Source organism: Nipponia nippon, unplaced genomic scaffold (assembly GCF_047370975.1).
Source record: "Nipponia nippon isolate SJK-2023a ecotype South Korea unplaced genomic scaffold, ASM4737097v1 scaffold_24, whole genome shotgun sequence".
Taxonomy (NCBI): Eukaryota; Metazoa; Chordata; class Aves; order Pelecaniformes; family Threskiornithidae; genus Nipponia; species Nipponia nippon.
The window spans coordinates 3400905-3425659 of NW_028262341.1; the positions used below are offsets into that span (position 1 = coordinate 3400905).

Genomic DNA, 24755 nt, shown 5'->3' on the forward strand with positions numbered 1-24755 from the left:
CATATGAGTTTCTTACACACGTTACCATGAATTTTATCTTTCATCTTTGACACAGAATGGCATATATACAAAACGCAGTGACATTTAAAACTGACAGAACTGGGTAAGGGAACACTGTGTATACTCTTTACTGGCTTGCATATGTGTAAATAAAGTATTGGTTATATCAGTGAAAAAATAAAGAGTTTTTGAAACATAAGATTTGAAAAGTGCAAGCAGCTTTTAAAAGTGATTGTTATGCTTATATAATTTTGTATTAGTTCATTTAAAATTCACATATATTCCAGTTTGCTGTGTATTAACATCTGAGAAATATTATATACATTATAAGAATTACCTTTCGATCATTAAGTAATTTATACACTGAATTCTAAATTAGAGGAAACAAATTATTCTAACTGTAAGAATTGCACTATAGTTCTTTGACAGTGATGGCTTCTCCTGTTGTGGCAGGAGTTGTGTGGAATTACATGTGACCCAAGAAGATAACTGAAGATTGGTTTTTGTACACATTTTCTGTACTTCTGAGAACTTGGAGAAACAGTTTAGGCTGGTTGTCAGTGCATTATTTGAATCAGTTCCTTTGCACACTGAAAGAGCTTTACTGAATGCATTGTGCATAAACCTGAAGCATTGCACTGATTTTTAAGCAATTGTGTGAATTCTGCCTACATATTCAGCATTACATCAGATAATCCACGGTGAAGAAATCTTAATATTATATCCAACTGCATTACAGGCTGAGTGAAATTACTCTGTCTATTTTTCAATCTGACAATTGGAGAGAGATTACAGATATATATCAGATATGTCATTTGTCCTGGTTTTAGCTGGGACAGAGTTAATTTTCTTCCTAGTAGCTGGTATAGTGCTGTGTTTTGGATTTAGCATGAGAATAACGTTGATAACACACTGATGGTTTAGTTGTTGGTAAATAGCGTTTATACTGGTCAAGGACGTTTCAGCTTCCCAGGTGCACAAGAAGCTGGGAGGGGGCACAGCCACGACAGCTGACCCAGACTGGCCAAAGGGCTATGCCATACCATATGATGTCATGCTCCGTATATAAACGGGGGGAGTTGGCTGGGGGGCAGCGATCGCTGCTCAGGGACGAGCTGGGCACTACTACTATTACTGCTATTGCTATTGCTACTATTCTATTTTATTTTACTTCCATTATTAAACTGTTCTTATCTCAACCCACGAGTTTTCTCACTTTTACCCTTCCAATTCTCTCCCCCATCCCACTGCGGGTGGGGAGTGAGTGAGTGGCTCTGTGTTGCTCAGTTGCTGGCTGGGGTTAAATCACAAAATTATTATAGTTAATTAAATTACACTATTAATTGAAGCAAAACTTTTATAGCATTTCTATGCAGTAAAAACATCAATCTTTTTTTTCTTCTTTCTTTTTCTCTCCATTGTTTCTTCAGCTCATGGTCTTACTATACTTGGAGGAGTATTTAAAAATGTGAGTATTAGTGTCAGAATTTAATCCTAGCTGGCCCGGTCCAAGCAAACAGCTGGTAAGGGTCAATGCTTCCACATGCAGGGTTGTTCCCCTGAAGTACACATAAATGTCATGAGTGGATATCTCATGATAATTGCTTCCACTACATGTGTGGGAATGTCTAGCACAATCTAGCCAGCAGTCTTTTTATTCTATAACTGCATGTCAAATTCTAAAAACACTATAAAAAGCATCTTCCTGAAGACCTGCATAAATTTTAGCCCGCATAAAACAAGAAGCCAATGTGAGTCATTTATTGATTCAAAACTATTAGCACACAGTTCCTGATCACTGCTGCTACCCAATAGGTACTAACCAATTTGACATGGACAGATCTACTTCTGTGACTGTTGCAGTAGAGTTGTGTGCAGCCACCAAAGGGGCAGTTTTCTGTTGCGAGGCTTTTAACAACCTCTACTTGTTAACAATAACTTGCAAATATACAGTCCTCCAGTCACGTTCATGCAATTAACAGAAACCACACTCTATTTACAACCTATCCAAATCCTCATATATACTAAGGTGTATTTATATAGAGTTCATACATACTAGGAGTTCCTTCAAGAGTTTATATAGGAGTTCATCTAGACTAAGGTGCATTTTATAAAGTCCCGTTAGCATTATTGCAGGTTAGCCTAAAAAAACTGTAATCTGAAATTTCCAGGCATTCTCACCTGTTCATTGTAATGGAAAAAGACTGGTTTGTTAGAGAAAGTTATGCTTTGGAAATGAATGCTGTTGGCATCCCTTCACTATTCCAGAAGACTTTGCCTGTCCTCTAGCAGTACGGCTGATGAAATCTTTTATCAGATTAGAAAAGAATTAACTGTCACAAAAGGGGATGCAGGATGATAGAGGGGTATGCTCCTGGGAAACTGATGGGTAAACAGTAGGTGTAATCAGGAGTCTGGAGGCAGCAAGCAATACCTGCCTTGAATTACAAGCACATGCTCAGTCCCGCATGACATCTGAAAAGCAAAGAAGAAAATTTGGCAGAAATGAGAAGATGCTTTATATGGCAGTTCTCTCTTGGCCTGCTAGGGGCATGTCTGTGTACCTGCTTTGAAAAATGAGCATGTTGTTTCATATGTTTTCACAGAGTTACACTCTGATGGGCATTTATGGCATTTATTTTTTATGAAGTTTTTCTGTAGCGTTAGCATGCCTAACAGGCTGCTGTGACTGAAGCAGGATTACAGTGAGGAAAATGGTGGGAAGTGACCATATGGACCATCAGCACCAACAATTGTATTTCCCTGCTGTGACCGGTACCCCCTGCTCCAAACCCTGGTAATGCAGTTAGCACAACTAACACCCTTTTATGAGGCAAGCAGCCATTCTCTGTGACTGAGCAGGTCAAGTGTTCGTTCCCTTCCCTCATTATCAGGCCCTGAAGGTCCTGTGCACCAAGTAGACAAATCAAACAGATTTCTTCTTTCCCTCCCTCAAGGTTCTTCGCTGCCAGGCCGGTCAGTCCCCTCCTCACTGGTCTTGAGGGTCCCAGGCACCCGGCCAGCCTGTTGGTGGTGATGGCCCCAGCACAGGAGAAGGAAGCATAACAGCACAGAGCACTGCCCATAAAATCAAGCTGTTAAAAGTCACAAGGAGGAACTTGGACCCAAAATGCTGCTGGACAGTGAGACATGGGACTCGTGTGGCCAGACACATCCCCACTGTCCTCTGCTGCCTCTGGGGACTGAAGGAGTGACTCATCTGCTGTTAGGTGATTTCCAAACCTAGGTTGTAACTGTTATATTGATACAGCCATACATATATTAAGATCCAACCCAATATGCAGAGGGTTCAGGTGATATTCATAAGTTAAATTGTATTATATTCTGCCAAGGATCCCTAAAAGAACCCATCTGACCCCTCAGTGTCAGGTGACACCTGCTCAGTATCTCCATCGACTGCTTCTGTGTCTGACTTTCTTGGCTATGAGGCTCCATTTTGTCACTGCAAACAGCATCCCTGCCAGCACTGTGGCGACAGAGATGCTTTCCTTCACTATCTTTCTGTCCATTACTTTCTCCTTTTGCTCTATTCATTCTCTTACTTCAGAAATATATTGAATTGCTGAGCCAACCTCCCACATTCTTATAAGTTTTCAGTAGTTTTATTAGCATTTTATCTTATGCTGTTGCCATTTTAAAACAAAGTAAGACAGCGAGCAGCAGTTAAAATCAGTGCTTTTCAGGATCTGGACACTAAGGTGTTAGTCTGCAATATTAAATTTCCATAGCAATAACGACTAGGAGAATGGTAGTACAACTTCTGTCTTCCCAGAACCTCTTCTGAGTTGTTTGGTTTTTTTGGTTAGTTGGTTGGTTGGGTTTGGGTTGTTTTTTTTTTTTTGTTTGGTTGGTTTTTTAACATTGGAGGTACATCCCTTTCTAATTCTCTTTCTGTAAACTTTAAAAACATGCTGTGGAACCACCTGTTTCAGAGACACTGCCATTAGCCGGGTACAGCCTGTCTGCAATATAGGACACATTTGATGACAGATGTGCTGTTCTTCATTTCAAATAAGTAAAACACAAAGATGGCACAGGTCATGGGGGCTACCTTTGAATTAAAAAATAATTAGAGCATGGCATAGAGTTAAGGGTAGTTTTTCTTTTGAGTCTGGTTTAATTCATCATTCTACAGGATTCTTAATGTTGAAAGGTATTTTGTTAATCCATGCAATGAAACAGCACAGGAAACAAGTATCTCTCCATGAAGGCTAAGGGAGACATGACAAAAAATACAAGCAAAGATACAAAAAATTAAGAGGACAATGGTTCCCATCTCCCTTCTTCACCCTCTGTTGCCACTGACCAATATGCTAACGAGTTTCATGACACAGCTGAGCAACCCTCCTCCCAGGCATGGGTTTATCTTGGCTTTTCATACAAATTGCTATCACCCAACAGAATGCTGATATTCTGGGTTGCTGGAAGACATACTCACATATCTAGGAAAGGGAGATAGAGATAGGCAGTAACTGCAGTTCTAATATGGCATTTTTTGCATCTGAAATATGATTTCTTGTACCTTGTGTCTGGCTTAAAGTTTATGTTACCATGATTGCTGCTTTTCAGTGAGTTTCAGCAATTTAGGAGCTTAAGCAGTTGGTAACTTGTAAAATACTCCTTGCAACACAACACCAATATGAAGTTTTCATAGCACTGTAATAGTTTTTTAGTAAGCTGAAGAAAGATGGGAATTTCTGTTGATTAAAATAGCCTAAATTTGATGTTAATAAAAAGTAACTTAATAAGATTTTACTGATTGATAAAATTTTTTTATAAGTTACAGCAATTAACTGAAGTAATTCCTTCCATGATTAAAAACACGCATATACCGCATAAGCAAATAATAGTATCTATAGCATTCAGTAAACATCATTTCTAAGGCAATCTCTTTTACCCTTGCTTTCTAAGAATATGTGATCATGCTGTATGTGTGTGCGAAAATGTCTGACTCTTCCAATAGCTTTTGAACCTAATAGCCCAATGTTGACCCAGTCTTTACCAGGACTTGGAAGTACTTACTTTTCCACAAGTCTTAGGAAAATTAAGGTAAGGTGAAAAGACTCTCAAAGCCCAATCTCCTCCCCCCCACCCACCCCCTGAGAGAATGGCCTCAAATCTGCATGTGGCTTTCAGTCAAATAGTTCACAAGTGGTTCAGAACTAGCTACATCTTATGCTTTCTCCTCCTCAGGCAGTATTTAGAGAAGAAAAGAAGAGATGGTGATGATATGGGAAGATGCAAGAGGCACAGATGCAGGGAAATGTACAGCACAGATTCATAAGAAATTGCTGCTTATGGAATTGCTTGGTTGTTTTTAACTTTCTTGCTGGCATCCTACTTTCACAACAGCACTGCATTGCAATTCATCTGAGACCTTGCTTCTCTACTGTCACAATACTACTCTCAAACATCCCATATTTTCTGTACCTGATAGGTAGGATTTGCTTTAATTTCTTCCTAGACTCTGATATGATCCGTGATCTTAGCTTAGGTGAAGAGGTATGGTAAAGGTCTAACTAAAATAGTGTATTTTCTAGCTATGCTGATAGCAAAACTGTGGGACAGGAAAAGGCAGAATATGGTCAAACCCCAGCATTCAGACAACGAGGTCATATCAGGCATTCATGTTGTCCAGGCGCTGTATTCCCTGGGAAACAGAGGTGATACTGATAGGTGGATTGGCTGCTTAGGATAGTAAAGTGGTTGGAAGGGTGAGAAAGCAGAGCAGGAAGGCAAATGCAGAATTGCTAGAAAGCTTGGCACGGATGCAACTAAACAAATTTATGTGAATGCAAATTACTTTTCATTCCCACAAGAATAAATTCTCCAGAGGAAATCTGAGTTACAGAAATGTGAGTTATACTTGAGTTGTGGACTGGAACAGTATCATGTGCTCTGCTGTAAATCTCTCACATACACAGGCCCATGACTTTTTTAATTAGCGTCTGCTTTAACTTGAGGCATGGAGTTGCCAGACGTTTAAAGGCAAGACAACTATCGGTAGGAGGTAATCGTAGGAGGTGATCTGTCAGTCCACAATTCCTCTGCTAATACACAAAAACTCTGAGGCACAAATGTTAAGAAGCACCCTTTGTCAGTGAGAAGGGACACTTTGTTTTCTTGTGCAGACATAACATGAGCTAATCTGTCACTAAAGAGAGATTTCTTCCTATAGCGAAAAACAGATTTTAAATGATGGGGCAGTAGGCTCAAAATCCTACACAGATATGCACCAGTGAAGACCCACTCCCATTACCAGCTCTAATTCCATTAGAAAGGTAACTTTAGCCTTGTCTGAAATCTGCCAGTCTGACTTTATTCCTCTTAGAATTTCTGACCATTATCTTGCATGAATTTGGTCAGAAGCCAGAACCCTTTGTTCCCTAGAGAGAAAATAGCTTCTGATTTACTGCAGCTCTGCTGAAAATAAGCTGGAGCTTGTCTCACAGGCCCCAGAGGGAAACCTCCCGTCCCTAACGTTCCATATCAGAACGACAGTGAGTGTCCACTGCACACTTTACAGACCCTCCGCTAACCACCAAATGCAGAAGTACCTTTAGCTCACAGCACTCTGCCAGTTGCAAGCTGCTTTTCTCGGAAGGCAAAGCCTCTCAGAAAAACAACCGGATTATATCGAGATCATCTGCTTCCTCCTCTTTTTGAAGTACTGTTAAACTGCTTTCTTGCTTAGTGTCATTGACAGTGGAACATTCCATCACCTCACCTCTATGCTCTCCCGGTGCAGGGATCCAATGTGCTTATTCCTTGAGTACGTCAAGGCAGCTTCTTGTTTCACATACTCCTTCTAATCATGTACACTGCAACTTCTCATTAGTTAGAATAGAAGGTGTGGTGGGTTGACCCTGGCTGGACGCCAGGTGCCCACCAAAGCCGCACTATCACTCCCCTCCTCAGCTGGACAGGGGAGAGAAAATATAACAAAAGGCTCGTGGGTCGAGATAAGGGCAAGGAGAGATCACTCACCAATTACCGTCACAGGCAAAACAGACTCGACGTGGGGAAATTAGTTTAATTTATTACCAATCAAATTAGAGTAAGGTAATGAGAAAATAAAAGCAAAATCTTAAAATACCTTCCCTCCACCCCTCCCTTCTTCCTGGCCTCAACTTCACTCCCGATTTCTGTAACTCCTCCCCCTGAGCAGCGCAGCCAGATGGGGAATGGGAGTTGTGCTCAGTTCATCACACGTTGTCTCTGCTGCTCCTTCTTCCTCAGGGGGAGGACTCCTCACACTCTTCCCCAGCCCCAGAGTGGGGTCCCTCCCATGGCAGACAGTCCTCCATGAACTTCTCCATCGTAAGTCCTTCCATGGGCTGCAGTTCTTCACAAACTGCTCCAGCATGGGTCCCTTCCACAGGGTGCAGTCCTTCAGGAACAGACTGCTCCAGCATGGGTCCCCCACAGGTTCACAAGTCCTGCCAGCAAGCCCACTCCAGCGTGGGCTTCCCTCTCCACGGGTCCACAGGTCCTGCCAGGAGCCTGCTCCAGCATGGTCTTCCCATGGGGTCACAGCCTTCTTTGGGCATCCCCCTGCTCCGGTGTGGGGTCCTCCACGGGCTGCAGGTGGATATCTGCTCCACTGTGGACCTCCATGGGTTGCAGGGGGACAGCCTGCCTCACCATGATCGTTCCCACGGGCTGCCGGGGAATCTCTGCTCCAGCACCTGGAGCACCTCCACCAAAATCTTTCCACGCAAACCCCACACAGAAGGATACTAGTATTTAGCCTTCCCTAATTTCCTGTTTACTCTGCTAGACCCTGTTCCTGTTACAAATTCTATGCATATACTGCTGTTTACATGGTAAAATTTTCAGAATAGAGCCAAAGCTTTGTGTATTCTTATTATATACTCTGTGATTGACATACTTCTCCAAACAGTTACACCTTTCACCAGTCTACATATATACAAATAGAAAAATCAACGTGTAATTGCTGATTATGAGGAAATGGATATCCTTGCAAATTGCACTGTGTCAATGAAGGTTGCAAAGACATTCACGAGAGCTGCAAAAGCTGCAAATGAACTAACTATATACCAGCACATCTCGGAAAATCTCAGATTAAATATAAACTGTGTGTAGAAGTTATCATTCAAATGCCAAGGGTAACCAATATTATTTATAACTAACTGTTGGACAATAATTGTCCTCACGTAGCAGATGCCATACATGAGATGCAATGTTTGAACCCCCCCTTGTCCTAATCATCAAGAATGTCATGTTGAAGCATATATATCAGACTTCTATGCCTTTTAAAGTACTTAAATCACTTCAGCACCAATTTCACTATTACCGTTAGATACTCAGGTATCTCTGACTTAAAATCAAACAGAATAGTGGATGACAGATAGTAATTTCTTGTTTAATACCTCTTAGCACTTGATCCACAATTAGTCAAAATCCAGTAGAGTAATCACGGTGTGATTGCATTTAGCCTACTCTGCAATGTGTTATACCACACAATAGATCTATGGACTACTTATGTTCTTATTCTTTATTTTCTTACTGTGGAACTGATTTAAAAGTCAACAACAGGAATACAACTAGTTTAAACAAACTGCTTTTGTACATGCAAGTACTATCATAAGCAATAAATAGAATAGTAATGGAAAGAGTAATAAGTGGAGTATTTGAAAAGTACACATTTAGATTAACACGTTTTAAGGTCAATAAGTTTAGGAGTCTGGACGATTACATAACATAAACCACAGCACTTCACCTATTAATTTTTATTAATACACTGTGCCTTAATTAAAGTCCTTGTATCCTATAACAAAAATAGCTAAGAATTGGTTTTAGCATATTGGATTTTAATATTTTGTTTCTTCTTTCTAATTTAGAAACATTTATTAATCAAAAAATTAATCCTAGGATGGAGGACATATAGGAACTAATCTGTAAGTAGAAGAACAGGACACCTAAACTATCCCAGTGTAATACTTGAAGGAACTTGTTTCATGGGAGTATATACATACCCATAAGGAAGGAGGAATCTTCATACACAGAATGGATACTTCAGATGTGTAAATATGACCTCAAACACAGTTACCAATTTTGCAAATACATTTTATTTGCCTCATATGCAAATACTGGTTTTTGTACGGTCAGTAAGTGTATACACAAATTTTATTGGCACCGTGTGAGCAGCCACTTTAAAAAATGACTGGCTTTATGCAGATCCGATGTCCATTAAATTAGATCTAGCTACATCTTGGCTAAACTCACATCTGTTACATGACACAGTATTTCCTTTCCTGATTTTTCAGTTTTCAATGACACCATTCACGAAGATGTTAATTTAAAAATATAGGTCAAAAAGAGTCGATTGTTATTTTCTGGTAACTGGAAATCTATGTGAAATTTTAAAATTAAAAAATAAATAATTTCCATTGTTATTATTTTATGAGCTCCATTATACAAATACTCCTTGAAAGGACCAATATATAGCTATTTGTTACCTATATTACAGCTACATCTGGAAATACTCTATTTAAATTTTACACTTGAATTGTTCTATTAAGCAAGGGTATCAATTTCTGCTATCAATGCAGAATATGAGCCTGCTGAGTAATATATGCATTATAGTCTTTTGTTGATTTTTATAGGTTATGCATATAACTTCATTTACAGGAACACCTGTTAACTATGTCTGACATAAATATCCTTTATTTAAATACAAGATACAGGTAGGCAGCTTGTATTAAGTCATTGCAACTAATAACCACAAACTGAGAAATTATTTTATTGAAACTAATGAGAACACTATATTCCTCAATAGTGTGATTAAACTGTTCGTTTTAAAGTGTCAGGGTAAACAACATGAAAAATTGGCCAAGCTTGAAATGAAAGACAGTCCTCCACGCAACGGCTGGGATTATCCTGCATCGGTTACCTCACGGGTGTCAGAGGAAGTTCTGTAGGTATTATGAGCGTAATCACATTTTCCTGTTTGTTCATTCTTATCAGACTTTTTTCCTTTCCCTAGCTCCTGTAAAAGCACCTATACAAACATCCAAAGGATACCTAAACAGCTGCAAAAATACAAAGATGTTTACACGTTTACAAACGTGTAAATTTTTGTCCATCATCAAGAGATATGCTGCATAAACCTAAGGTCATTCACTACTGAGAACCCTTACAGAAGTTAGCTGTAATTAACTAAGCAGGGAAAATTATTACATGCAAAATATTTTCAAATTCAAAATGGACAAAAATGTTGTTTGTCCTTTGTAACTCAGGTTTTTTTTCTCTTCTTATAGAAAAAACTTAATAACTAACAAATCAGCTTCCAAAACTGAGGACACTTCTCACGTTGCTTAAAAAATAACATAACTGTTCAGTATGTCTATAAATGGAGCCACTTAATACTTACAGGCTCAGGAGAGAATCCATACTTGATGTGAAGTTATCAATTATAAATATAGACAAGTATAAATAGACCAGGTTTTTTTGGTATTTAAATATAGGCAATAATATGGAATTGAAATTAAAGGACCACAGTCTTTAAGTAAGAGTGACAGAGCATTGATGCAGCACTTGTTCCTATGCTACTGAAGTTAAAGGGATGTTTTGCCATGGCCTTTCAGGGACATAAACTTCAGCTCTCAGAGAAGAGGAAAAGTGCTGGTGCTGCTTAATTAACTGTTATATACTAAAAAGGAGAGCTTATCTGTCAGAGAGGATACTGATAAGGACAAAGACATATACAAAAAATCACATATGGAAAATCACAAGCAGTTTTTCAAAGCAAATAAAATAAATGTTTTTACGTGTGCTTTATTTTTTTTTTCCAGTTTGTTATTATGATTTGACTTTTGCAACATTTCCTTTGGAAAAATACACCACTTGCATGGCTGGTCTATTTTCTGGGCCTCGTGTCCACTTACACTCTTGCAATTGCTGCTGTATTTCAGGTAGAACATGCATCATGGCAGCTACAGCTGCCATGCAGTATGATATGAAAAGCACACTCCCACTTGCCTCCTGCGTGCTAAGATAATATGCCACCACCTCTGTGACTGAAACATACCTCTATCGTATTTTCATCTGTAACACACTTAAAGTTTATAGATGGCAATTATCTAACAATAGCCTTCGTCTGGAATACCAGATATATGACCTGCAGTTTGGGTTCCATTTACTGATCAGTTTCATCCAGTCTCTACACTAGTTCTTGAATTTTCAGGTTTGTCTGTAAATTAACACACAACACTGACAATTCCAAGTTAGTACCGAGCCAGGGCTGTGTAAGACCATACTGCACAGAACACAGTGCTCTGAGAACAAGTCAGCACAGGTGCACCTGGATTTGAACGCGCTATGCCCGAAGTAACAAGCCTGACCTCTGAAACATACTGCTTTGTCAATATATTTTGCCACATACGAGCTGATAGTTATTGAGAAGTAACAATTACAACTGGAAAATCTAAATGCAAGAACCAGTAAAATTTTATTATCCATGCCTATTTTTAAAACATCTAATGCAGGAGCTTCATGTGAAGTGCTAGGACATCAGCCTAAACTTAGCAGGTAAAATGACCTGAAAGTCAAACTACAGCGGCTTTTCTAAAAAGCAAAACCCTACAACATCATAAAAAGCGGTAGCAAGGTGCACCAATGAATATGCATTTTCTCAGACACATACAGAAATGACAGAAAGGTATTTGGCCACAGGAAAATACAGTAAGGAGTGCATTTTCATAGCACTCAGTTTGGATTCGTGGAAAAAACCAGTCTGCTTCATTGCTGTAGAAGGTCTGAAAGACCCTCCTTTTCGAAGGTCTGATAGAAAAGAAATTGGGCACTGATTTACCAGGCAAAGGGCAGCAGCAAACAAAGCTTCTGACTGTCTGTTAGTGCAGGCCAAGGTGTGGCCAGAAGACTGTGCAACGCCTCCAAACAAAGTGCTACTGAATGCTGTTCTCTTGCTTAAAATGGTTGTTTCTGAATAATTCACTTGCTGATATACCATATGACCTAAGATGAATATTAATTCAGATGAAGATAGTATGTTTTCATCAGCATGTCACAAAACACCATGTTAAATTTCAGCAAGACAGCACACGGCCTAAAACTAGAAATGTATCAAACTGAAAAATATGGTACAAAATACACAGTGTTTTGAAAAGTCATTGGTAATGTGGTAATAATTAAAATAAAATGTATACAGATGTCAGTGTATTACACTCAAAAATGAAATATATTTTTTAAAAGTCAATGGTAAAATAATTATTCTTTGATTAAACTAGTAAGCTCTGCCCAGCATTTAAATGGTACGGCATAGAAACTGTACGCTTTCTAATTTTCAAGAAAACTGCAATGCAACAGGTTCTGAGCAAATCTGTCACAATGTACCAATAATAAAATAATAATAAAATAAAAATATCTCCATCAATGTTCACAATTGGAATGACTGGGTTGAAGTATAGCCAGGCTCAAATCAGCAAGGAACAACATTTGTCAGGAAGACAAGATTTTGTGCCTCAATGCTGTAACTAACATAAGGCTTCAGACTCAAAAACTTGTGTCGAGGCTGAGTATTGAACTGTAATATCAATTTGTTTCTGAAAGGAAGAAGATTCGTTGCATGCACTGAGGGCTGATGAAAAGGGACTGAAATACCACACATCTATTTACACCAGCAAAACCATGAAATATGCAAAACTAGAAGGACAAAAAAAAGACTTATTTTCCAGATGCAGCCTGAAGTGAAGTGAGACAAGCGAAAATCTCTATGTAATGGTGCTGTTCTAAAATTGATAAGAGAAAGTGAACAATTACAGGCAACTATACAAAAGATTTTTAAGCCATTTTGGAAGGCAGACAAAAGAAACCTAAAGAACAGTATCACATACTAATAAAAATTATTACCTCAAGGTAGTTGTTCATATATAATTTTGTACCTGCTTAAGAGATGAAAATAAAAGTAGTGATTGAGTAGTAATTCCTTTATGAATTTTAAAGGCATATATATACTGACTCTTAGGATAAAATTTCTATTGGCATGGGGATTATAGTCTTTTATTTGGGCTTAATTCATCTCCAGCTTAAATATTTATTTGAAAGCATATCAAACTACATGAGAACAAAAGGAGCAGGGACAAAAGGTTATGGAAGAGGTTGGAGTTTGAGAGAGATCGTTTCTCATGTGACAAAAATGTTCCTGAAAATCAGTAATAATCAGGAAGTCATTAAACAAAAATAACATCTGAAAACTGTTGGATCTTTTAAAATGAAGTGAAAGATTTTAAAAATAGCTTATAATTAATGATCTATTCAGAGATTCAATACAAACAAAATATTCAATGCAAACAAAAGTTTCTAATTTGGACCATGAACATGGGAGAATTGACAGCACAGACTCAAAATTAAATATGCAGTGATGATGACTGTTCAATGATTACCTTATGATAATCATTCTGGGAACACAGTCAGCTGTATTAGATAAAAATAAAAGAAAATATAAACATGATGGAAGAATTTAAGTTACAGGAAATAAAAATATCAATATTCCAGTTCTTGCACAGACTCTGCCCACCTTTCCACCTCCCCAGAAATACATGTGGCTTCTCATGGGGTTATAACAGCCATGCAGGTGGGAAGAATTAGCACTCACTCTGTAACTGTTTATTAAATACCTGTGGGAGTACAAGGGGAAGAACTGGAATAGTTGGAGCATTCCAGGTTCTTCATTGCAGGAAGGCTGCTTTCTTATCACTCCATCCTGCGACAGAAAGATTGAAAATTCCCCTGTCGCTATTTATTTCTGAGACAGGATAACACCTTTAGAAAAGTGGAAATAAACTGCATTCAGGTAGAGGATAGAAGCAGGTTTTGTGCTGAGATAAGGAGTGAAAGTGAAGGCTACAAGGTATTTGTATCCAGGATCCAAGCAACAACTTCTCTATAAATAACTGAAATATTGGGTCATTCACTTTACATGGCCTTTCATCCTAATCAGAATTAATGTTTAACAGTTTCCAAATGCTGTAAAAAACCTAATTAATCCTCTGACACATCTGTGAAATAGCTTCTTACTTTACCGATGGAGAAAGTGTAACCTTGTTCAAATGACTTTCCCAAGGCCATGCAAATCAGTGACAAACTCAGCCTGAAAACTCTTGAGTTCTTAATGACGTATTCAGCTGCCTGGAACATCTCACCACTGTCACCATTGTTACAGTACATATAATCATATTAGTCCCAACTGTGTATGAGTGGTACAGCACAAGTATCCTATATAAACCAGGGTCTCTGATTTAGCAATGTAGTTCAAAGACTTCATTCCCACTGTAATTCACCTACCAATGCACTGGAAGACATAGCTTCGGATCCCAAAATCTTTGTGGTATGAATTAGATCTATGAAGGACCACGAACACCTGTCACTATTGATAAAACAATGGCAATTACAGCTGCTTCTACTCCACAGTAGTGAATTGAGCATCCCTGTGGACATGCATGGGCTTTCAAGCCAGCTGGCACAGCCTGGCATGCAACTCCACGGGAGCTCTCTCGGTCTCCACAGCAGGGTGGCTGCACACAGAGTACCAGCAGGGAAGATGCCTGCCGTACCTCCGCCGCCGAGCAGCACCAAGCTGGCGGTATGCTCGGAGGCACGGCAGGAAAGGCCGCTACACCCTAGGCTCTGCAGACAATCATATTCCCAGAGCGCCTGGGAACACTCAGTTTTATTTACAAGCACAGGCACAGACTATGTTAGTCCTCCACAGGCAGAATCCTGTGCTAAGAATTTTGTCTGCTATAAATCAACAAACGAACAGGTAGTTTTAATGGCAGCATTAACAAACATGCAACAATGTACTTTTATGTGTGAGGCTCATTTTTGGCCTTTCTACAGATTGGTCTTTAAATTAGGGCAGAAAAATGGTAATCCACCTGTGCTCTGACATTTCAACACTAGACCAAGGGTAAGGAATACCAGACCCAACACCCAACAGAGAAGAAAATCATGTGTATTTCCAGATGCACCATCCTGCAAAGTGACTCTAGGAAATACGCAAATAGACTTTTCGGGGAACCTAGCCTGAGACCATCCACACAGCACGGAGGAAGGACTAGCTATCCTAGCATCATTTATACCAGGGATTTCAGAAAGACGTATTTGCAAATGGACAAGAAGTATCATGAAAAATATCGTTACACTTGTTCCTCCATCCAAATATATTTGTGTAAATAAAGCCCCATGAAGGCTTGTACAACGGGAGTCAACTTGCAAGCCTTAAGACAGAGGAAATGCAGAGCAATGTGCATTGCCTGCAGCGCCAAGCAACCTGGGACAGATGACTTTACCTGCAAAGGCAACAGAAATGGCGTGTCAGGGGCAGTGATGCAACAACTCGGCTGATCTTATTCGAAGCTCTCTTTCTGTGGAACCCTTGCCAAATTTAAAGCTGCTCTCCCCAAAATAAATCTCCTAAAGGAGTGCTGCTGCCACATTACCCCTTCCTGCAGGAAATTCTTAGCACAGCTGTCCTTCCAGTCCCCACACACCTATGCACATGCGCCTGCCCTGGAAGATACTTAGAAAAGCCTGCCTCATAAAGGTCATCTTATAAATATTTAAACTGCATTTCTATATTTAGGCATATTACTTCTACAACAGCAACAAGGCTGTGTTAAAATCATTTTATTTAGAAATCAGGGAAAGCAAACAGCAATAAATGGAAACCCACAGAGACAGCAGGCTACGATATTATTGGAAATTACATTTATAATACTGTAACACGGTAACGCAAAATGAAAGTTGTACAACTGCCATTGAAACTGCAATTTCTTGAACAGAAAAATGGCAGGGTATGAATGTGTTACAATGCTGTAAACTGAGGGCTAGACCCAGCTTCTCCTTTCACTGACATTGGGCACAAACCCAGCATAATTCCACTGATCTTAGTGGTGTAACTAGAAGCAAATTTTGCCTTTAGAAGGCAAGATATGAAACTTTGTTTCAGCAGATAAAAAGACTTTAGCTGGAAAGCTGTGAAAGTGGGAGCAGTAGTTTGTTTTAGTGGCCTCAGGAAAAATTCACTTAATACTTTTGGGTAATGCAAAGCTTTGAAAACCTGAATGTTTAGATGCCTTCTGAGAACTCTTGAGAGAAGTACAAGTGTCAACGTGCTGCTATTTGTCAGCTCTTTTAACACCGGGGAGGGGAGAGGAAAAATAAAAATCAAAAGGTATCTACATGCTATATTGCCCGGTAATATTTGTCACACGATGACTTCTTCATCACCAAGCTACTTACACGTGAGGTGAACCTGATGTGCCAAGAAAACCCACTTAGGTTAGCAGAATTATTAATGACAAAGTGAGGCTCGGGGGTGCAAGAGTCTGCAGGCTTGAGCAACTAGAAAGAAAAAAAAATACAATCTCTGGAAAGTGCAGAGTAACTACCTTTTCAGTAGCAATGGAGTCACAACTCTTACAAGATAAACAGTATCTTGTAGACTACAGGATGCATTTTTTTTACCCTTATTGCTAGAAGACCAGGTCTTTGCACTAAAAGGGTAAGGGTCCTTTTTAAGTCGATTTCTCTTAGGAAACCAACCCCCGTGAGCAGCTTGGCCACCCCCTGTGACGGCAGCCAGGCCCGAAGGCGGTGAACCAACGGTGGCTCCCTCCACTCCCTGCGGGCTCCTGCCCCTGAGCCGGGGCGGCCGGGCCGCGGGACGAGCGGGGCCCGCAGCTCACCCTGACCAAGCCCCGCCGAGCGTGGGCCCTGAACACCGCCCTCCGGGAAGGCCCCACCTGCGGCCCAGGGCACAGCCCGGCCACTCGACCGCCACCATCTCCCCTCAGCCCCCGCCTCCAAGGGCCGGGACCAGCCACACCACCCCCTCGCAACTGCTCCTCACGGCCAGCCCCCCGCCCGCACACCACCTGCCGCCCGCCTGCGCCGTTTTGCCCTTTTTATTCCTTTTTTTCCCCCCAGGGGAGGGTGAGGGGGGACGCCCCACTCCGCTCCCCCCGCCCCGGGGTCCCTCACGCCCCCCGGCCGCCCACCCGCGCAGGCGTGTCTGTGTCTCTGTGTGAGCGGAGGGGGCGCGGCGCGCAGGCGCGGTGCGGCACGGCCCGTTTCACTCCGCGCCTTCTCGGGTCGGCCGGCGGGAGGGAGGCGGGCTGAGGGTGCTCGGCGGCGGGAGCCGCTCCCCTGGCGGCCGCCGGGGCCGAGGCAGCCGCGCCGGGGCCCTGCGGAGCTCCCTTGCGCGTCCAGCCCCCGCCCAGCCGGGTATTGTTCCCAGCCCGTCTCCGCCGGGGAAGTTTTCCCCTCGTCCCGGCTCCGCTCCCCGCCGGGGCGGGGCGGGGGGGCCGGGGCCCCTTTGTCGCCACCTCCCCGGCGTGCGGCGGCCGGCGGAGGGGGGCCGGAGGGGGTGGCGAGGCTCAACATGATGGCGGCCGAGGCCGGGGGTGAGGAGGGCGGCTCGGTTACCTCAGCTGGGACGGTGGGAGCCGCCGCCGCCGGCGCGGAGCCGGGGCACTACCCCGCCGTCTGCCGGGGCAAGGGGCCGGGGCCGCAGGGCCCCTTCCCGGCCGGCTCCGGAGGCGGCGGCAGCCCGGGCGCCGGCCCCTCGGGTGGCCCGGCTTTGTGCTCGGTACTGGGGCTCCTGGAGCTGGGCGCGGGGCCTGCCCCTCCGGCGGCCGGCTCGGGGCAGGGACCGGAGGCGGCCCGGGCGACCGATCCCGGCACCGCCGTCGCCTCCTTTCCGCCGCTGCCGCCGCCGCCGCCGCCGGTCCCCTTAGCCGGGGGTCTGGGGACTGTGGACGAAGGCGACTCGCTGGACGGGCCGGAGTACGAAGAGGAGGAGGTGGCCATCCCGCTCAACGCGCCCCCCACCAACCAGTGAGTAGCCGCCGCCCCGCCGGGGCCCGCCACGCCCGGCAGCTCCCCCCCTTGCCCGGCCCGGCCTGCCGCCGAGCAGCGGGGGCCGCGGCGCCGGGCCCCCACCTTTGCCCGGTGGAAAGTGTGTGTCAAACTCCCGTGCAAGTCCCGCAGAAGTTTTGTGCCCCCCCGCCCCGGTTCCGCTCCGGCAGGAAAGCTGCTCCGCCGGGAGGGTGCCCGGGGACGGGAGCCCCGCTGCGGGCAGACCCGCCGCCCGGCCCGGCGGAGCGGGCAGCCCGCCTCCGCCCGCCGCTTCGCAGCCCGCGTGAGCGGCGGCAGCAGGGACGTGAAGCTCCCCCTCGCTTGAAGGGGGTGCTCCGATAATAACTGGGGTCAGCTGCTGGAAAAAAAGGCGCTCTGCTCGAGCCGAGTTAGGTTTTTTTGCAAGTTTTCATAGCGATACTGCAGGCTGCCAGGAAGAGTGAGCTATTCCGGTTGTGGTTTAACTACCTGTTGGGGAGACTTTTCCAATCTCCGGTAGCGCCGTAGTCTTTCTCAGAAGAGCCATAAGCTTTATTTTTCTTAATAAAAGCTAACAAAAATGCTATCCAGGGTGTAAAATAATTCATGTACCATGTCATCATTTTGTATTGCATTGTTTTCTACTAAAAAAAAAAAAGTATTTAGCTTTTCCTTTTTAATGTACGAACATAGCTAAAGTAATGCGCACGTGTTTGGTCTTTTTTTAAATTCAGGCAGTCTTGAAACGTGGATTTAAAATGAATTATCATTAATTCTGTATTTTAAAGTGTGAGCAGAGAGGCTATTTTTATAAATAATGTCTAACTGCTTTGCTGCTCAACCAATTTAAAATTAAGTTGTTTTTAATTAGATTATGTTTGGAGAAGGGAGGAGGCAGTTGAAAAAAAGAAACTGTAAACCTGTAGTTAGGTTTTATTATACTTATCCATCCATTTGGTTAATCGGGATTCCTGCAGTGCTGGTAGTAGGAAGAATCTTGCACTAGAGGCAGACCAGTTCTGTGTTTATATTGTGTGAAATATAAGATCAGATAATGTTATATAGAGTTCATGTAATTAGTAAGTACTCTAAACACAACCTTTGGGTTTAACTATAGAAAGTGTGCAGGTTTACATACAGCACTGGCAAAGGTTGTATTAGAACGGAAAATAGCCCTTGAGCAGGTACCATATTCTCCCTAAAATGAAGTTGCTTCAAAGGTTTAAATTGCTTTCGTCAGTGTCTAGAAATACATTGCTCCTGAATTTACAGTGAGTATAGTCAACAGTCTAGGGTTTTGAGGTACAGGGTGGCAGATGTATTCAAGATATAGGTCAGAAAGTTAATCTGAAAACCCATCTGAATTTGGGTTCTTTTTTTACGTTCTCTCATAACTCCACTGTCAGAGAGTTAACTGCTACACTATTTCAGGTACTTTGAAGATTTCAGGAGCCATTGTAGTTACCAGGAGGACATAAAATGTAACATTATAGGATTTCTTTTAAATTAATCTCTCTAACCTTGACAGGCTTCTTAGTAATCCTTTATTCTTTTAGATTCTGGACTTTTTGTGGAATTTTGTAAACATTAAGGCCTTGTTTTATGAAGACAGTGTTTGAATAATCTTAAACTTCTAAACTTCCCTAACGAGCTCGAAATAGGATTAGGCAGATTTGACAAAGGGTAAGGAGAGAAATAGCACATAAAAGCAAAGCTACTTCTTCAGTATTGTGTGCCAAGCTGGTGAGATACAGAATTCTGTTCTGGTTTTCTTTCTGAAAGATCAGACTGCTTCTTCTCTTAGACCTGGCTAAGTTCCTCAGAGAACTGAGGAAAAAGCCAAAAAGCAAGCTTTTTTGAAATATTTTTAGAAAGTGGGGTAGTTGTTTATGAATAATTGCCTGTTTGATACTAAATAATTGTTACCACATCTACAATTCTGAGTGGAATTTGCAATCAGAATATTGTCTTGTGAGTCACATGCAAGCATGATGGTTAATTTCCATGTAAGAGGGTGTTAGATTTCTGACAAGGAGTAGATGCTAGAGGAAGGCTGCAAAGGCCCTGATTTTGTTTTGGTTGACAAGGCTACTTACCTTATTCAGACAAGGGGGACATTGAAGTTTTTGCAGGACCAGGGCATAGCTCTGTAGTTACATCCTCTTCTCTTGAAGATTCTTTAATACAGAAACATCCAAGAAATAAAATACATTTAAAAAAATGATTCAGAAGTTCATACCTCCATATACTTAACCTTTTTACTTTGTAATTTTCTCCTTGGTGTGTGACTTTTCCATTAAAAAGACTTAAGTTGGCTAATTAAAATAATTAGAAGCCTTTTTCCCTTTCATTCATCTCTTGCTTGTTTTGTACAGCATCAGTTTTTACCACTCTCAGTTAAGACATTTAAATATGCCATATGTCGATAGTAAATTGTATCCTTCCAGTCCTGCTGTTTTATTTTGGAAGTGCCCTTTCTTTGTGGTCATACCATCTGCTTCTACAGAGCTGAACTCTTTGATTTATTATCAAAAACAAAGATCAATATTATCTATCATCTTATATAAGGAAAGGTCCAATACACGTCTTTAAGAGCAGTAATTGATCTTGTAATTTAAATTTGGATTAAATTTCTCCAGTTGAATGTGATTACAAAACTGCTGTTCCATTTGTTTAAATATGACTGCCAGCTCCACCCTTTCCCGCTTCCTCCTAATTCATTCAGTTTTTATAGGAGGCATGCAGGGTTGGCTTGATGGATAATTCCACGATTCTGTCAAATGGTTTTGTTTCTTTGTCTTAATTGCTTACAATATATTATGTGTACATCAGGAAATTGAGTGCTCTTCACTCCTGGCCTCACTTTATGTGATATAAAATTACTATTCTCCTATATGAGAATGAAAAGGCATTAATTTCTTTCATAACCGTAACAACTCACTAGGCTTCTTTGCCTTCCCATGGGCGTGCATCACATTTTGGGACTTGCTGCATGGTTGGTTACTGATTCCAAACAAAAATACTGGTAAAAGTTGCTGCTGGTGTTTCCAAGTTCATACATCAATCTTAGATTAGACTTTTAAGTATAAAATGAAATGAAGCTTTCTGTATAAACTTAGATGCAACTTCATCACTTTTTCATCTCCTAACTTGTTATGCAAATTAAAAAAAACAAGACAAAACAAAACACTTGCAACAACCAAAATCTTGAGTGGGTTCCCAGTTTGCAAGTGTTAGGCCATAAAGGTGTTACAGACCAAATGTTTTTATAAATATGAGTAAGTTTTTAAATACTGTAGAGCTGACAGTCTGGCTTTCACAGTAACTAACCTGAAGGGATGGGAAGTGAAGCAGATGCAAGTTCTGCACTTCCCATCAGGATGCTGTAAATATAGTTTGTTCAGAGTAGTCAGGATGTGTTCGTCTTCACTAGCAAGCACCTAATACACTTAATTTCCTCTTCTCTTTTCCACATACCTAAGGAAAAGGGGAATATGTCTTCCCTTAGTGTGTTTTCTTTAATTTTCTAGCAGTGGGTGGAGATTGTCAGCATGTAACAGGTTCTCTTTATTCACAAACTCAAAATCCCTAAGTAGGCTGATTTTTTTTATCTTCTTTGATCCTAAGTGAAGCTGACTTGAGGATTGTGTGTTCACTGTGTGTGTGGTTTTTCATTTTTCTGGAGCACAGTAGTAGTATGTTTATATTGTAGCTTAATACTAGGGGGCGGCACAGGATGCTAGGGAATAAAATGGGCAACTCTTGTTTTGGTCATTTTTTTTCTGCACTTTCTACCCCCTTTGAAAAGCTCTCTGACAGAGGCTGAAATAGTGTAAGAAAACGCTTTCAGATTTAATGAATGAATGCTATTTTATTCGTTGTAAACCAGTGGTGTGTGGAATAGTTTAGTTATTTGTGTATTTGATTAAAAATCTTAGTTGACAAAATTATTTTAGATCCTAGTGTTCCACTGAGGTGGCAGAAGCAGTTCCAGTATATTCCAGCCAGACTGACATTTTTATACAGTGTTTTTTGAGCAGTGGTTATCAGTTTGAAATGAAAATCAGTTGAAATTGAAAGCTATCAACCATACAAAATGAAATAGGCTGTCAAAATACTGTCTGGTTAAAACAAATCTTACCCAAAGCAGATGTGTTCTTGCAGTCATTGTTGGTGCCTGTTGACCAACCACGGATAGAGTGATATTAAATAAGCATGGGTTGCATGAAAGTAGAACATTTTTCTGCCTCAGCATAGTGTGAAGTTCTAGTTTCTTCAGGTGAGTGTGGAAGGTGGCAAGTCCAGAGTCCTGCAGTGTTTGTTTGTTTCAGTAACCTATGAAAAGGCATTTTTTTCTGAATAATGGTTAAAGGCCCTTTTCCATGTTGATGAATGAATCTGAAAACTGAGGGGAAATAATATTGGCATGTTCAGTAAGTTGAGTATAAACAATAAAAAATGAAATGTGATGTAACTTGATTTTAGTGTATGAGGTTTCTTTCCTGTTCAGCAGTTAATGTGGTTAGCAGGTAAACTTTTCTTTTTTAAATAATGAATTTCTTTATTAATTTCTGTGCTCTACTGAAGGGAAACACCTTACTTTTTTAAAGTTGATGGGTAGTGTGCTAATTTGGCAACTTAAAAAATAGACCTGAATATAAATCTGGTTTTAGTTCTGGAGAAATGTGTGGTGTAAGAAGTGATGTCTTAAAAGAATGATTAAAAGCAGCAGAGCAAAATCATACCTAACCATATATAGGAAGTGAAGCTGTAAGTAAACTGAGTATGTTAGGTACGTATATAAATGGAAGCTTCAGGTGAAGAAAACCAGAAGTAGAACAGTATTTGATGCCAGGAAAAGTCTGAGGAGGATTTTTCAGTAGTTTAGTTAATATTTCTAGCTAACATCAGATGATGTCATTTTGTTTAAACAGTGAATAGAGTCTCTTGACCTGCACTTCAGCTAGTTTTTATTTTGTGTCATATATTGACTCCCAGAACTTCAATGTGGGACTTAGGCACTTCATCTACTGTTTTACCCTATTGAGAAGCTTAATATTGTGTCCTATTTCTTCACCTTTTCTTGTCTTAATGTTTTGTGGCTGGGGAGTGGGGAGGAGCACAAACGTTACCAGTGGGGGCATCCATCTCTTCAGTGTAGGACCCCATCTGTGGTTTCAGCCATAAATTCTTAGGACTGTTATAGTAGTTTTCCAGTTGCTCCCATATCTTCCTTTCTCCTTGAACAAAAACAAAAAAATTTGGTATTTGTCTCACTGGTAGGCACACTAGGAGGGAGGAGGAGGCATCTTGTTTTAACATTGTCTGTGTGCTGCACAGAAGTATTGCAGTGAAATGATCGTGTGTCCCTCCGGAGTATGGTCAGCACCAATAAAATCTTACCAGTGCTTCACAAGTTTTATATACTTTTTCTGTTTTATATACTTTCATATACTATATAAAGCCTGCAGGCAGTCTTTAGTATTTTTTATTTTTATAGTATCTACTTTATCACACTGGAGCAGAAAAAAGTTACTGTTCTTACATGAGTCTGTGTACAAATTACGTTTTGCGTTGAAGGTGATGGGGAGTAGTTAGCCTGGATTTATGAGGGGGAAATCGTGCTTAACCAACCTAACAGCCTTCTACGATGAGGTCATTGGCTCAGGGGGAAGTGGGGAGAGTTTACTGCGACTTCAGTAACGCTTTTGACACCATCTCCCATAGCTTCCTCATAGACAAGCTGACAGCGTACAGGTTAGATAAATGGACCACGAGGTGGATTGAAAACCAGCTGAATGGCCAGGATCAGAGGGTGGTGATCAGCAGCACAAAGTCCAGGTGAAGGAAAGTCACTGGTGGTGTTCCCCAGGGTGTACCCAGGGGCCAATGCTGTTTAACATTTTGATTAATGACCTGGATGCTGGGACAGAGTGCACCCTTAGCAAGTTCACAGACAATGCGAAACCGAGAGGCGTGGCTTAAACACCAGGTGGGTGTGCTGCCATCCAGAGTGATCTGGGCAGGCTGGAGAATTGGGCTCTGAGGGATTTCGTGAAGTTCAACAAAGGAAATGCAAAGTTCTGGCATTGGGGAGGAAAAACTCTAAGCACATGCTGGGGGCTTACCAGCTGGAAAGCAGCTTTACAGAGAAGGACATTGGCATCCTGGTGGACAGAGCCAGCAATGTACCCTCACAGCGAAGAAGGCTGAGTATCCTGGGCTGCATTGGGAGGAGCATTGCCAGCAGCTTGAGGGAGGTGATCCTTCCCCTTTGCTCAGCACTGGTGAGACACATCTGGGGTGCTGTGTCCAGTGCTGGGCCCTCCAGAAGAAGGGAGACATGGCCTTACTGAAGCAGGCCCAGTGCAGGGCCACCAAGGTGATGAAGGGATTGGATCATCTGTCAGGCAAGGAGAGGCTGAGGGAGCGGGGACGGTTCAGCCTGGAGAAGAGGAGGCTCGGGTGGGTCTTATCCATGCATATAAGTACCTGATGGGAGGGAATGAAGATGAGGGAGCCAGACTGTCCTCAGTGGTGCCCAGTGACAGGGCAAGAGGCAATGGAAACAAATCAAAAAAACTTGAAATTCCATCTGAATACAAAAAAGTGCCTTTTTTTATTGGGTGGGTGGTCAAACAGTGGCAGATGTTGCCCAGAGAGGTTGTGGAGTCTCTGTCATTGGAGATATTAATTACCTGCCTGAACGTGGCCCTGAGCAACCTGCTGTTGCTGACCCTGCTTTGAAGGCGGTGGGGATGGGGGGGGGATGGGGGTTTGGACTGGATCCCCAGTGGTCACTTCCAAGTTAAGTATATGTATAAATATACTGTTCATAGTTGAGGATCAGT

At 41.8% G+C, this 24755-nt stretch overlaps 1 protein-coding gene across 2 annotated transcripts in view; it reads left to right on the top strand.

Annotated features, from left to right (window-relative positions):
- Positions 1–17130: 17130 nt before the first annotated feature.
- Positions 17131–24755, top strand: part of RASA1 (RAS p21 protein activator 1) — a 69962-nt gene continuing 62337 nt past the window's right edge. The window contains exon 1 of one of the 2 annotated variants that reach the window (XR_015705590.1): positions 17131–17904. Coding sequence is in view for 1 of the 2 variants with exons in the window: in XM_087761368.1 (XP_087617494.1) it covers positions 17450–17904 (455 nt within the window). In the remaining variant the exon portion in view is untranslated. The remainder of the gene's footprint in view (positions 17905–24755) is intronic. The other variant, XM_087761368.1, reaches the window with a different exon arrangement.